The 16,250-nt window shown below is 32.9% G+C and overlaps 1 protein-coding gene across 1 annotated transcript; it reads right to left on the bottom strand.

Annotated features, from left to right (window-relative positions):
• Positions 1-14,976, bottom strand: LOC132756924 (fibroleukin-like). The gene is made up of 7 exons (XM_060748070.1): positions 14,574-14,976; positions 14,263-14,350; positions 13,643-13,810; positions 13,118-13,251; positions 6,152-6,248; positions 2,679-2,846; positions 1-307 (listed from the first exon to the last, which is right to left on the bottom strand). The coding sequence occupies exons 1-7, from the start codon at positions 14,889-14,891 to the stop codon at positions 36-38; spliced, it is 1,245 nt and encodes a 414-aa protein (XP_060604053.1). The 5' UTR covers positions 14,892-14,976; the 3' UTR covers positions 1-35.
• Between the last annotated feature and the right edge of the window lie 1,274 nt (positions 14,977-16,250).

Genomic DNA, 16,250 nt, shown 5'->3' with positions numbered 1-16,250 from the left:
TCTGAATTTATGAGCTCTTCTTTTGATTACTTATCTTATTTTCTTCTTATCATCATTGATGACGTTCTCAATGCATTTAAAAGATCAAATCCATAATGTTTGTGTCCACAAATACCATTTACGGCACCGGGAAATTCACATTCCGTGCCTGGCGTCACATATAATCCATTTAGATTGACATAAGAACAGGCGTTATACCACCAGGCTCCATGTTTCTTCACAGCGCAGTTAAAATCTGAATCCAGGTCGAGATCACGGTCGTAAGTAGTAAACGGCATTTGATTAGCATAGAAAAAAGTGCCGGCATCTGAATGAAAAGACAATATTAATTAGTTCTGACGTTGCCATGGACACATTACGTCAAGTTAGTTTGCATGTTAACGGGCACAAAATTTCAAAACTATAAGTTAGTATTCCCACAATCACACGAATCCCCTTATCCCATTCATCACAAAAGGTATACAATTATAATAATACGAATATATATTATGACAAAGCATGCAGGTCCAAAATTGACAGTAAAATCACAAGTATTTGCCAGTTAATTCATTGGGGTATCTTTACAAACTAAGTGCCAGTGGGAAACTTCGCTCCCTTAGAGACCAATGTAATTTGTCAGCCAGTTGATGTAGAATGTTACAGTAAGATTTTATATTGTGCAAATGTACTGCTTTCTTCGCAAAATTTGTGCATTGATACGGTATCGTAAACAAATATGATGTTATATAATGTACAAACGAACACTCAAAGACGAAAGCAAAATTTAATACTTTATATCAGGCAAAATTTAGCAACATTGAAAAAGCCTTGAATTGGTTCTGCTTTGAATAAGACAAAATTACCAATTTTTCCATTATACTGTTCTTTTGATTTTGTTATATGACACATAAATTTGCTTTTTTCTTTGGTTCAGGCAAGGTATGCCTTAAACATGAATAAATTAGAAAAGTTCAATGTGATTTTTATAACGTTCAAATAATGGTTTCAGAGCAGATAATATGATTGTAACCTGCAGAAAATAGTGAACTGTAAACATGTTAGTAATATGACTTCAGTACAAAACTAGAACTATCGATGAATGCCATTCATACCCCACCAATGTCCTTGACAGAAGACGACTTTAAAAAGTGGTTAAGGGAATAACTTTAGTGGCACAAATACATATACATAAAAAGAAATTATCTCTGGTAAAAAAAGACAAAATGTACAGGTAAAAGTATAAATATATATTGTCAAATCATGTTCGAAACAATTATAAACAGTTACAAATAACCTTTCAATTTCCCAATGTACTAAAACAAACAAAAGCAATTCATTTCTGTCAGAAATATTATAGTAAATAATTTTAAAGACATAAAAATGGACTTAACTTTGTCAAAATACAATATTAAGTTATCCCACCACTTTTTTAGTTATGAAACTTGACCTGCATATCTTACTTGCGACACTCCATATATATTGGAAGTTTCAAATGATTATCTATTCTAGTTTTTGGAATATTCAAGTACATGTTAAAATTTCAGAACACTTTCAAGTCAATTTTTGACCTTCAAGTGTGGCCTTGACCTTAAGCTGGCGCAAGTGTTAGACGGGTTCTGCACATTGCCCAGTTGGGGTGAACATTTGAGTCTAGTTTGAAGAAAATCCTTAAGTATAGAATGTATAGAGCGGACACGACATATTGTCTAGTATTGATTGTATGTAAATTTGAAGACTTAAAAAGGGGCATTACTTTGTCAAAATGCAATACAGAGTTATGAAACTTGACCTGCATGTCTTACTTGTGACACATCATTTATCTTTAAAGTGTCAAGCACATACCTGTGCTACTTTCAGAAATAATAAAGTATATGTTAAAATTTAAGAACATGTTCTAAGTCAATTTTTGACCTTCAAGAGTAACCTTGACCTTAAGCCGGCAAAAGGGTAACATGGGCTCTGCACATAACCTTGTTGAGGTGAACATTTGAATAAAGTTTGAAGAAAATTCTTTCATTAGTATAGGATTTATAGAGCGGACACGACATATTGTCTTCTATTTGATTGTATGTAAATTTGATGACTTAAAAAGGTCATTTTTTATTTTTACCTTCAAGTGTGACCTTGACCTTATGCCGGCAAAATGGTAACATGGGTTCTGCAAATAACCTTGATGAAGTGAACAATTGAGCCAAGTTTGAGAAAATCCTTCTATTGGTATAGGATTTATAGAGCGGACACGATAATGGAGACAGACAGACGGACCGACCAACCGACGCGACAAAGCGAATCCATTATAGCCCCCACGCACATTTTGTGGTTGGGGGTATAATAATAAACCACTATATATGCACCAAAACCAACAGATGAAAAAAATGGTTCAGATAGTCAATCAGTGACCAATGTTTTCGACACAGAAAATTAAAAATAAAAAATAAAAAGTTTTTGAGAAATTAAAATAAAAGCATTTCTGAGGCATATTGTGCATTTAAAACTGTAAAATCTATCTAACATCGTGAATCAAGTAGTATTTTCCATAAATACTCGAATTTGTATCTGCAGCATACTGTAACTGCCGTCAACTGCTAGCATTTTATTGGATATTGAGCTGTTGTGGTGTCATTTAGCTAGGAAGACAAAAAGTGAATGAACAAAAGATAATATTTAAAAAAGCTGTAATATCAGCATAAAAATCTCACATCTCATTCCAGTACTTGTGCATGGCTCAATGTCTAGTGTATAACGTGTTCCTTCTGTTAACTTAAAGCCTGGACATGTTTCATGACCTGGCTTTCCATCACTTCTTGTTATGTCAAGACGAATCTCTGTAGAACCTTGTTCAGCTAGTTCTTGTATAAACTTTAAACCTGTGAAAATACCGTATAAATACTTATTTCTGCGGGCTTCGTATTCTGCGATTTTTTAATAAAATAAGGGATTTAAAATTTCTGCGTATCTTATTTCTGCGGTGTAACCATTGCCGCATTGGTGCGTTTTATTTCTGCGTTTAAATCAATGTATTTGTACAAATTTAACCAATAAAAACAGACAACATTTCAAGATTTGCTGATGTTACATTACTTCCGGTTAAAAATGCAGACGACTGATAATGTGTTTCATTGTAATCATCATGTATTGGTATATACACGTTAATTAAAAAAATCGCACATAGACTCAAAATATTGTACAAATACAAAAAGTATGTTTACTCAGAGACATAGATTATTTATGTCTCTGGTTTACTGCAGGGTTTAATGACAGTAACAAACAAGGGCATTTATATCAAGTCCTCGATAATAATATGGTTATTTTTTTTCAACATGAGAAAGTCAAAACAATGGTATATCAAACAAATAAACCGGACACAATTTTAGTATTAAATTTCAATGATAAACAATATAAACGTTTCCTTCAGCTACAGACAACACAATATAGCCGAATAACTAGAATAGTTTTGTTTGTATAACTATTTACCAAAATTTTCAAGCTTAGGGTGAGCGAAAATCGAATTAACATGATATTTATTGAAACAAAAAGTAGACGCAAAGTTACGATTTTGTCTAATCTTTTATTCACGACGGATACACAATGACAATCCTAATACCGTTAATCTCTTTAAAAGCCGATAACGACAAAAGGAAATTGTAGTTAATATCAATTGTAAATATAGATATTTAAAGATCATGTAACTCAATTTTTTATGGTTATATGGTTAATATTATGCTCAAATGAAGAATTATCAGTATTGTTAGTTCCAAAAAACATTATTTGTAAAGATATTACGGAATTTACATTTCATGTAAATAAAGGGAGGTAATTTGATTGTTTTTTTTTTTTCGATAAAGTCCAAGCTAAATTTTCAACAAGAAATGAATGCATATATTCTAGAGATTACTTATAATGCGTATAAAGATTTGCAGTTTATATTTAATTTATTCTTGAATGCTTTAGAAGAATAATTATTATCCCCCGCCGAAAAGGCGGCGGGGTATATAGAAATAGTCTCCGTCCGTCCGTCCGACCGACCTTCAGTCCTTCCGTCCGACATTTTTGTCCGGAGCATATCTCTAAAAGTATTTGAGTTATCAATTTGAAACTTCATAGGTGGATAGACCTCATTGAGGAGGAGTGCAGTGCACAAGAATGATAATTCTACCCTGCATAATTTTTGAGCTATTGCCTTTTGTTATTTTTCAAAATTGATTTTTGTCCAGAGCATAACTCCGAAAGCCTATGAGATATCAACATGAAACTTCATAGGTGCATAGATCTCACTCAGGAGGTGTGCAGTGCACAAGAAAGATAATTCTACCTTTCATAATTTTTGAGTTATTGCCCTTTGTTATTTTTCTTACTTAATTTTTCACCTGAGTGAAGCATAACTCAAAAGTGTTTAAGATATCAACATGAAATGTCATAGATGGATAGATCTTTTTGAAGAGGAATGTTGTGCGCAAGAATGATAACTCTTCCCTATACAATTTTTGAGTTATTGCCCTTTGTTATTTTTCAAAATTAATTTTTTGTCCAGAGCATAACTCTAAAAGCCTTTGAGATATCAAAATGAAACTTCATAGGTGCATAGATCTCACTCAGGAGGTTTGCAGTGCACAAGAATGATAACTCTACCTTTCATAATATTTGAGTTATTGCCCTTTGTTATTTTTCATACTTAATTTTTACCAGAGTGGAGCATAACCCAAAAGTGTTTGAGATGTCTAGGTGGATAGATTTTATTGAGGAGGAATGCTGTGCACAAGAATGATAACTCTTCCCTGTACAATTTTTGAGTTATTGCCCTTTGTTCTTTTTCATACTATTTTGTCCAGAGTTTATCTCAAAAAGGCCTTTGAGATATCATTATGAAACTTCATAGGTGCATAGATCTAATTCAGTGCAGTGCACAAGAATGATAACTCTACCTTTTATAATTTTTGAGTTATTGCCCTTTGCTATTGAATGAGCAAACACATTCGGCGGGGGATGGCCATGTTGACATGGCTCTTGTTATATATATATTTATATAAAATTTCACTTAAGTGTTGTTATGTACAGCCTTAACTACAATTTACAGGATCTTTAAAAAAATCAATCGAAATCTTCAGTACAATTCGGTCTACAACACTCATATTACAAGAAACAAACCGTTGGAAATACGATAAATTTGTTTTCTTTTTTTTTATTGATATTTAAATCCGCTCGGTTGTCTTATGTGTTAAACTTCAACAACTTATTGTATAATATTTTTTTCAATACACTTCATCAACTTATATCTAAGCCGCGCCATGACAGAACAAACATAGTGAGTTTACGACCAGTATGGCTCCAGAGCAGCCTGGGCATCCGCACAGTCTGATCAGGATCCATGCTGTTCGCTATCAGTTTCTCTACTTGTAATAGGGTTTGTTAGCGAACAGCATGGATCCTGATCAGACTGCGCGGATGCGCAGGCTGGTCTGGATCCATGCTGGTCGCAAATGCATTATGTTGGTTTTGTCGTGACGAGGCTCAAGTAAGCATTACATTACGGTCATCAAGAACTATGCTAACTGTGTAACGTTCATAACACGTATCAGTCGATAATCTAAGTGACATTATGCTCATTTTTTTCATTAAAATTTATTTTAATTGACTATATATTTAAATGGATTGGTCGTTATAATGGTGATTGACAAGTACATGGTATTTGAAAAATGTTAAGGGTAAAAATTAAATCTACCTGAATATACAAAAATACTCACTTTTTATAAATTGAAAGTTACAGATACATTCCGACGGATAATTTCACACATTTCACATGGCCTAGAAAGATATTTATCCATATGAAGTGTCTTAAAAAATTGAAATATTATAAAAAAAGGTAACTTATTTTGACTTTCAACTGTTTACTCTATATCTAACAATGGATGGGCATAATGTCACTTTAAACTTTAAGTTTACTGTTAGCAAATAGTTTTTCCATTGTAAAGAAATATATCTTCATGTTACGATTGCAACAAATCCAAAGTGTAATTAGTTTACATTATATGACTAATCAAAAACTATACTTACAACAATGACACCGTTTTTTCCCTGATTATCGTAGAACGTTACACGAAATGATATATTAATACTGTAATGCAATTGTTTTATAATGCCAATGCTACAAGGAATGAAAGATTTTCTTACATACCTAACCACAACTCTCCATCAACGTTCCCAAAGCCATTCTCATACTCTGTAAAGTTGCGGTAAAAGTCCACTGACCCGTCCATTCGCCTGTGAAATATCTAGAAGAAATCAGGATGAGCGCTTATAAAAATGTATATAATCATAAACTGTTTTCAGTTTGTGTCTGTTTTAACGTTAGTTTTTTATCACTAATGGTTACAGGTCACTTCGACGTGAAAGAAGTACTTAAGTACATTTTACTATGATCATATTCTATTTGGAATGGAACTTTTGTACTTCTAATCATACCTACCCAATGGCATTAGACTCAAACGATTAAATAAGTATTTCAGCAATAAAATAATGAAGAATAATAAACAAAAGATATAGAATGATAATAGATGAGTAATACATACGTTTTAACATATTTTGATAATTTGAAGTGAAAATATATAATATAATTTTCCCAGCAACCGATTTATATTTGAATGCGAGTAGTAGTGGTCATGCGTATAGGTATTTTTTGTACATAATTCATCTTCATAACTACGCCATGTTTGATTGGGAGAAGGGCAAAATCGATACGGAGAGCTGCACACTTTCAATAGAAACCTACGTCATAATGCGTGTAAAAATTGAGACATTCTAACGGGTTCATTCTTGCTTGATCACTCATATATCTATAATAATACAGGATATCAGTTTCAAAACTCTAAACTCTACCAGTCAATAAAGTAAATAAATAACATAAAGCCATTTGGAAAACACAGTGGTTTTGTGTGGTTTATCTCACAATACTAAAAAACATATTCTAGGCAATCAAAATTCAACATGTCAATAGATAACACTTATTCACCTTAAATACATTTTTGACATATAAAACGTGCAAATTATGAACAATTGTTTTACAAATGTAAACATTGTAGTATCAAGTCGCCCGGTTCATAACAAAAATGACAAAATCAATGTCGGCATAGAGAGCGCGGTGGTCTAAGGTATTAGAATACGGACAGAAGTTCAATCTGGCGTACCTTTTACTAAATCAGACCGTAAGAGTGTATGTCCAGGAAGTTTTCGGTGATCAAGTGGTATTTTGCTTGTCTTGCTGACCCATGTATAAAGTGAAGTGAAATCATCGTAATTGATGTGTTTATCTATTGTTGCATCTTTGTACGGTATAAGTGATTCTGTACCCAAAAGAATGCTCCCTTTGCTTGGAGGGATGTGATTAACTATAGCTTGTCCGATTTCCAGATACATTTATTCGATATATATATTTTTAAGCATTTTCTCATACAATTCCCCCATAGTGAATTAGTTCACTGGATTAATGGCAGGGTTTGCAAATTTAAAAGGATTCTCATGCAAAACAAATCACAGTGAAATTCTATAACTACCGTTTCGTCGTCCCTTTCATAGTATCAATCCCCTCTGTATGGTCCAATTTCTTTCTCCACCGTTTCGTGCATGTTGTATTCGGAGTCCCAATGTATGCGATATATATCTTATCCATTATTATAATTCTTTGACAGACTTTACCATGCGCCGGAATAAGGCCAATGGTATACTAAATACTCTTTGGAAACCCGAGGTAATGGTAATACTTCTTTCAAATGGTCAATATTTGTGATAGTCTTGACATCGGCTCTGAATTGTAAAAAAACAGCGTCTCAAAATGTCAACATCTGGCCTTCAATATTTCAATATTTCTTTCTGAAAATCTTGTGTATTCAGTCTGTTTTTTGTCGTACCATGTCATGAGAGCGACTCTTGTGTCGGGTTTCATTCTGTCTGAATTATAATATCTAATGTAAGGTAACTGGTTTAAGATCAAAGCAACGTTCTTTTGGCAGTTATACAAGTTTGTTCATCTCGGAAAACCCAAACATAGCCACGGGCATAAAATTTATAGAGTCGATCATTTTGAATTTGAAGGACGGAACGGTTCATGATTTTTCGTATTATTAGGTTCGATTTTGGGACGGATAACAGGATTGTAGAGATACTGAAACATTTGGGAAAAATCATTCCCTTGCAAATTATGGCATAACACAGTTGAAACATAGATATTTTCAGAGAAGAGCCATTCACAGAAATTGTTCAATGTGTTTTCACCTTTAAAGACAGGTCCACATTCCTCACATTCACTTTCACTCAAACTTGCGTTTATACATATGTCACACACTTTATGAGCTATACGTAAAATGCAGACATACTGGTAATGACGTCATAAAGGTTCTCGTGGTAATAAAAATAAATATTTTTGTCTGCCACTACCCAAGTGCAGATGATACCATTAAAATGATCGGCAGACACTTTTTGAATCTGGTAATCAACTAGAGCCTCTTCAAATTCTTGATTTCTTCAATACCACATGGACCAAGATCATCACCTTTTTCAGACTCTTAGTTAGTTTCAGTTGCAGCAAGCCTATCTGATGTTTCTCAAACATATAGCGCTGTAGATTATCAGGTCGACTGAATGCCCATACATATATGGAACAATAAATGCTATATTACGCTCTGTGTTTTTTTCCATATGCCTGTCAAGTCATTCTTTCTCGTGATTTTATAATGACATATATTACACTTGCACCCTTTCGAGTGTTTTACCAACCACTGGCGTTGTTTTAGCAGAAATATCACACCCTGGACATTGCTGTCCCGTGATGACTGATTGACCTCTGGACATACAATATGTTGCTAGGTAAAAAGATTATATTTATACCTCATGTGATACTATTTCATGACCTGGTCCTGTGCCTCCATCTGATAAGGTTCTGTATTATTGATTACTGACATGTACAAGATTCTGATCGGTTGTTTGACAAACAGAGCTTTAAAAAGAAAAGAAATTTTGTCATATTTCGTCATAATAATATTTGGAGGAGCAACATGAATATATGTCCGGAATGCCAGCAGGATGTCTCGAGGAGGGACAATATGTTACGACACCAGACACAATGAGATCAGAACCAGATACATGACAGAGTATGTCAGTCGTATCCTCCTCCTCTTAAGGGGTTTAGAACACCAGGAGCACATATGGGAACATTGCAATCAGCAGAGGAATATCGACAGAAAAATAGAAAATTCACAGTGTTATATCATCCTTTCACTATGCTTGTATTTGGGCAAATGTCTTGTGGTAAAACAAAATTTGTTAAGAACTTGTTGCTGCACCATACTACAATAACTAATTCCCCAATACAGATAATGATATGGCTTTGCAAAAGATGACAACCATTATTTACATTTATCCAAATTTCCGTGTTACCATAGATAAAATCTTGTCAATGCATTCCTACGGATTTAGAAGACGAAGAATTTTTTGATTCAAGAATCAACAGCTTACTTGTATTAGATGACCTGTTATGCAAAGCTAGAAAGGATAAAAGGATCACGAATTTATTCACGGGTGTATCTCTATCTGTGATTTCGATCAACCAGAATTTATTTAGCCATAAGGATCCAACTCAATAATAAAAAATATCTGTCATTTAGTCCTAGTTAATAACCCTGTTGATAGGCAAGCAATGATGACATAAGCTATGAAACACAGATAAATTCCAGAAAGCCTTTACAAAAGCTACAAAGAACCTTAATGGGTATTTACTCGTGGACTTGAAACCATTTACGTCGGAAAAATGAGAGATAGAAATCTGAGGACGACTCTAACCAAGACGTGAATCTATGTCATCAAATAAAAGCGGATGTTTCATGTGAATCATTTATCTGTCGAAAATCAGACTGTTTACATCGACCAAGACTACAAGATAGCAGACAAAGGACACGCTTGTGACGATTGTGTATTACACTTTGATTCCGTGCATGATCTGCAGAGACACATCAAAAGAAGATGGTGTACAGAAAATAATGATCCGCCTGCTAAAAGGATGACGAAATAATAGATTGATGATGTCATAAACGACGTTGTAGAACAGAATCAAAGATGGCATTTTTCTCAAGAATTTAACAAGGATCGATTTTGTAAACTATATGATCAATACGTCGATGATATCGAAAATGAGGACGAGGCCACAGAACTTATTCAGCCATACGAGGAGAAAAAATTCTTTGAAAGTATCAAACTTTGCTGGAAACATACAGGTTTCAACTAAAGACAACAAATAGAAAATCTCCGTGTTAAAGGAGTCAGTTTGAAATCAGCAGTGGAAAGTCTTGAAAAAAGTAAAAACAACTTTAAATATCTGCTTTAAATGAATGACTTGATGACTGAAGATGAGGATAGCGATGAGAATGAGGATATGATGTGAAAGAATCACGTTAATCAGACAATTTGAATTATTCTAGTTTTGGAATCTGAACGGTAGAAACATGGCTCCTTCGGAAGACTATCAGAAACAAAAATAACTTTCACGTTTCACATAAGGGAGGCTTATATTACCCTCAGAAATGATATAGAGTAGTGGATAGGATGAAAAATACGACACTGGTATACACAGAGTAAGAATATTTCTTCATGACTAGGAGGCTTACAGTCCCCATAAACCTGTGAGAAGACGATTTATAAGAAACCACGTTATCAACGTTTGAAATAGACTATTTATGAATAGCTGATCTAACTGAAATTGTGACATATGCTGAAAATAATGAGGGATACAAGTATATATTTGTTGTTATTGATACTTTCTGCAAAAACATATGGCTTAGATCTCTAAAACAGAAACCCGTGTATAATGTGGCAGAAGCTTCTGAAAACATATTTATGAACACTTACCATAAACCTACAAGACTTATTGCCGATAAAGGTATAATTATTTCTCTTTGAAATTTGGTATTTTTTTCTATGTTTTGAAAAATGTTCACGTACATTTTTATTTACTTGTTAATATTTAATCAAGCATTTATTCTTATGTTTTACAGGACAAGAGTTTAGAGTCAAAACCGTACAAACGTTGATGAAAAAGTTCAGCATCCTTTTTCAACAACGTATAATGAAACAAAGAGTTCAGTAGCAGAACGCGTGGATTTTTCACTTAAGAGAAATATGCGCTACCTGGCATTAAAGGAGAGTGATTTATATTCACAAATATTTCAAATGCGTACAATGAATGTTATCAAAGGACAATTGGACGGGCGCCTATCACTGTAAATATCAACAACGCAGAAGAAGTCAGATTATCAACATTCATTTCACAACATCCGAAAAATATCAAGTCTAATATTAAACTTAAACTTTTTAAATATAAGACTGGCGAGTGTAAAACAGAATTCCTAAAGAAAGCCCAACTCAGCAAAATTGAAAATGTTGCAGGCTCGGTTTCATTGAGTCTGTTCATTGACGGTAATGGAAAGTGCAAGTTACCGACCACGCCCGTAGCACCGGCTCTAGCAGAATTAAACATTTAAACACGAAAATGGTGAAATTGTGAACACAGAAACATCCGCAAATGTGTTCATACGGCGGTTATCATGGAACCTTCAATGTGACACAGAAGTTCCATTCCATGAAAAGCGGCGTCTGGTCCCCATTTTAAAAATGCGTGTGCCCTGAACGAGACAGTCAGTGTTAATTTGTTTATGTAAAATGCAACTATTATGTCACGGACACAGTATTTGTTGTCTGGTAAAAGACGGGTATACATGTCTCCTCTAGGTTGAATACACGGCGTTATAAATATCGACAAGTATAAAAAGGGACTGCTGACACAATAGTGGATACTGGAAGTATTGCCTTTTATGATGTGTAATGTATTAATGCACACAATTTGAGAGATACAGTAAGTTACTTATCACTTTGTAGGTCAATTTTCTGCTAAGATCTTATTTAATATATAACATCATATGATCAACCTTTAATATCTAGTTAAAGAAAACGAAACTTTTCTATTCAAGAGTAAGTAAATATATTAGATAGATTTATTTATAGAACAGTGTAATTAATAGTCTGCGTTCCTCCTTTGTTAATATCCAATTAGATGATAATTTTTAATTTCATTTTATATCAAAAACAAAGAAATGAAAGATTTGTTCATGATTCATTATTTATTTAGACATTTTTGATGACAAACCGGTCTGTTTAGACAATTTATAAAAACAATCAGAAAGAATGACTGATTGAAACCTTCTACGACACTTTTAGTGACACGGTTATATTCATTATCAAAATGGTAATGAAATTAATAATATTTATCATGAATGGTATTAAAAACAGTCACGTATAGATGCATTTTAAAGATATTGTTGTATTTAGAACTCTTGGATGGGTCATTGGTCATGTTAATTAGATAATGTTATACCGTATTGAATATTTGTAAATGTATATACCAATTTCCATAAAATCACTGAAGCTTAGTAATTGCTTATTAATAAATGAATGACTAGTCACGCCCTGACGGTTCAGATACCTTTTTATTTTTACAGCAATGATATTGTTCTACAAAAAAAGCCTTTTATTCTCTTTTAACACAAAACTTAATTGATTATATTAAACGCCTACTATCTACATACATTCCTATTGTTGTCTAGTATCGACTTTTCCCTCCTCGAAATCAAACAAAGCAGATTCATATAGGTATTAAAGTAAAAGAAAATCATATACTTTTGGCCTCCACTACCACTAATGCGGATGAGAATAATGTAGCATAAGTAAAAGGAAATTTCGTCAGAAATACATTCTGTAGTACATGAAATGTGTTTAAGAATGAGAAGGAAAACAAGAAAAAATAACTATTAACATTTTACTTTCAAGCGCAATTGCTGCTGAGAATTGGAATAAAAATTAATTTGATAATGACGTTATTTTGGCACCATTTAACTTTTTCTTACTGAACGAACGAAAAGGATAACACGAGTTAATTGTGAAAACCATTTGACTGGTTGTTCAAGCTGAACTGCACATCATGAGTTAAACGAATGTTCAAATGGAAGTAAAATTAGAGTAATTCAACAATTAATCATGTTAGTATTTGAAACAGGAAAGATCAAATTTGCTAATTAACTCTTGAATTAAAACGTCTACATACCGTCCATCCACCGCCTTCGGTTTCCATGTCACAATTCACAGTCACAATTTCCCCAGATGTCCAAAGTTCTATCTTATATTGTCCACTTTTCGCGTAAGGAAACTTATCAAGGACTTCTTTACAATCACTTGTTACTAGGCAAAGAACACAAAACTGTATTATTCTAAGCAATAATAGTGTCAATGTGCCTCCCTTTTTTGATATTATATTTATTCAAGTACCAACTACCGAAAAGCAATTACAATAGATTGATCAATATATAAAATGTGCGGACACCATCCAGTATGTCCCTTACTTTCAGTTCATATTTAGATAATAATCTTGCCATTCATTTGCATTAGCATTTATGTATATGTTTTAAAAGACACACTAGTCCGTAAGGCAACTTAATTTTTTTTACCATAACGACTAATTTTAATAAAATATTAAGATACTCATTAAGATAAAAAATGCAAGTCTACCCTCTTGGCTGATTTGAATGACATATTAAGTCAAGAAAAGCACAGCGATATCTTAATACGTTACATTTACACGCTGCAGGCTGCCATTTTCCTGAAGCCTCACATTTCACCTCTTGTTGACTAGGAACATAACCAAAGTCACATTTTACTTGAGCTACGTCAAGAAACTTGTTTTCGCCAGGTGCACTAATCTGTATTTTACCATTTTCAATTTTCTGATCCAAAGCACAAGCTGGAAATAATAATAGGAAAACGGGTATTTCTAAACAATAGGTAATACTTTACAAAAGTCGATTTCTGAATATTTGCAAATACAATGTATAATGATTCACGTGAAAATCCTATGTGGACATACAGTTTCTTGCTGGCAAAGTGGTGATAAGTGTTAAATGATGTTCATTTATTTTATTTTTTCGTTTTCACTTCTTTTAATCTTATTTATTATATCAATAGACATAAGTCAGCAGGGCGGATTTAACAAGCATCCTCTATCTAGTATAGAGCATACTTTTGCATGTCATCAAGGACATTATTTAAGGACATGACATCTATCAAATGATAAATAAATAAACAAATAAATAAATGAATAAAAATTAAAAGAAATTTGAAAAATTTTCTTTGAAATTATATAAATATTCCATTTCTTCAAGAAACTAAACATGTAAAATATAAATTTTGACGTACTTAAGTCTTTGCACACATGTGAAGCACCTTTTTGGTAACATCTTTGGTTCGCTTTACACGGCCTTGAGCCACAACTTCCAACCATTCTCTATAAATAGAATGTATGTATTGTTAAATTACAATAATGTGAAAGAGAAACTTCTGAGATGATTCCTCGAAAAATAAATTATTTGCACAATAAAATATCATTACCGTTTCAAACATGAGAGAGAAAGAATCATATGTCACTATAAACCTCAAATGTAAGAGAAGTATAAAAAAGTGTGTCATTTCCGTTTCCAGCAGTTGTACATATTTTATCAATTACTTACGCTAGGCCATTCGCTGATATCAGAGAATATAGAACCTCGCTTTATTTCAAACTCCGATGGATCAACAGACGACTGGTCAACATGGTTTAATTTACACACGTGCTCGTTTCTGTCAAAGTCGATAGATTTACAGACGGACATTGACATACAGGTTCGCGCACAATCGTGATGGTTTTTATCATTAACTTCTAACACGGAATGACCGATCAAGGCTTTATTAAGATTGTCCTTGCTTATTTCAAATGAACTGCATTTGTTTGAGTAAACTGTTCCGAATAAAACAGCGTTAATAATTATAATTCCAGCAGTCGAAGCCATTGTATTAAAAGTAAAACATATTTGTTATTTGTCTAAGCTATATAAAATGAAATCAAACAACGACCGTATCTGAAAGCGCAGAACAGCCCCGGTATGATTCATGTGAAATATATTTACGAGTAAAGCTGGTTAACATCAGATGCATAAAACATGCCCTAGTTATTGATCTTTGGTGAATCGTCCAATCTAAAAACAGTCACATTTTTCATCTGTTTATAATTCATTAAATGCATAACAACCAAGTATTTGGTTTGGCTTACATACCCAGAACGTTCGAAAACTATTCTATCTTGAAGCATTGATATATGACCGTGAATAAAACCTAAAAACGGTTGTAACGAAGTATTTTGACACCCACTTATGACAATCGGTCATTATATTTAAAACAATTTTAACTCCCCGTTGAATAACATTCTTAAATATTTTGACCTCCCCACACAATAACGACCTAACCATGGTAGCCATTATGTACGTAAACTTACGAAGCCCCTAAGTTGACATTTACCACACTTTTTTCCCGGAACTTAATACGTATTACGAAATATTAATTCGTTTTTACGAAATATAATTTCGTTTTTACGAAATATTATTTCGTAAATACGAAATTTTATTTCATAATTACGAAATATTATTTCGTATTTACGATATATGAATTCGTAACAACGAAATGTAATTTCTTTATTACGAAATGTCCTTTCGTAATTACGAAATAACAATTCGCAAATATGAAATAATATTACGTTAAAACGATTTTTATGGCTTCAAAGCGTTTTGGTAATATCAATAAAGAAGGCCTTGAAACTAAATTCCTGACTAAATATAAGGCATGTACATGTAATATAAATAGTGTTTTTATTGTATATAAATTAAAATAATCGCCTGTCAATAGCGTAGCTGCCACAGCCGTGATAGTACACGCGCTAGATAATGTTTTGTTAAAATTGGGATCCTGTGCTTCAAATCCAAACGCGGACATTTTTTTCTGTTTTATTTTGCCGATATTATTGTTTTTTGAAATAAATGTAAGGCAAGTGATTTTTTCTCCAAAAGTTTTATAGCTTAACACTATTGTATATAAATTAAAATAATTGTTTGGCGTGTTCAAAAGAATACTAGAAGTCTATGTTAACAGTACTAAATTCCGTCTTTCTTACTAGAATGTTACAGGTTGAATATCTTACATAAATTAAATGTTGAATATTTTTTAGTTTTGTTTTGATATAATGTCATGGCCTAGAAATTTTGTCCTTGATAACATGTGAAAAGTATGTTCTATCATAGGAAGATGATTCTTGTTAAATCCGCCCTTCAGATAAGTTTGTGTATCAATATTACAAAACAGAAGATAAGAAGAAAAAA

Source organism: Ruditapes philippinarum, unplaced genomic scaffold, assembly GCF_026571515.1.
Source record: "Ruditapes philippinarum isolate M1 unplaced genomic scaffold, ASM2657151v2 ctg1299_1_1_1_1, whole genome shotgun sequence".
Taxonomy (NCBI): Eukaryota; Metazoa; Mollusca; class Bivalvia; order Venerida; family Veneridae; genus Ruditapes; species Ruditapes philippinarum.
Note: the sequence above shows the minus strand (reverse complement) of the source record. Positions and strands in the feature narration are given on the sequence as shown.

Bases quoted from the DNA above. Each gene is read 5' to 3' on its own strand.
- LOC132756924 (XM_060748070.1), bottom strand. From the start codon at position 14,891: ATGGCTTCGACTGCTGGAATTATAATTATTAACGCTGTTTTATTCGGA. The intron at 13,252-13,642 runs GTAACGTATTAA...TTCTTTGCCTAG, and splicing joins GCAGCCTGCAGCGTGTAAAT to TAACAAGTGATTGTAAAGAA. The intron at 308-2,678 runs GTGAGATTTTTA...CTTTTCATTCAG, and splicing joins CACAAGTACTGGAATGAGAT to ATGCCGGCACTTTTTTCTAT.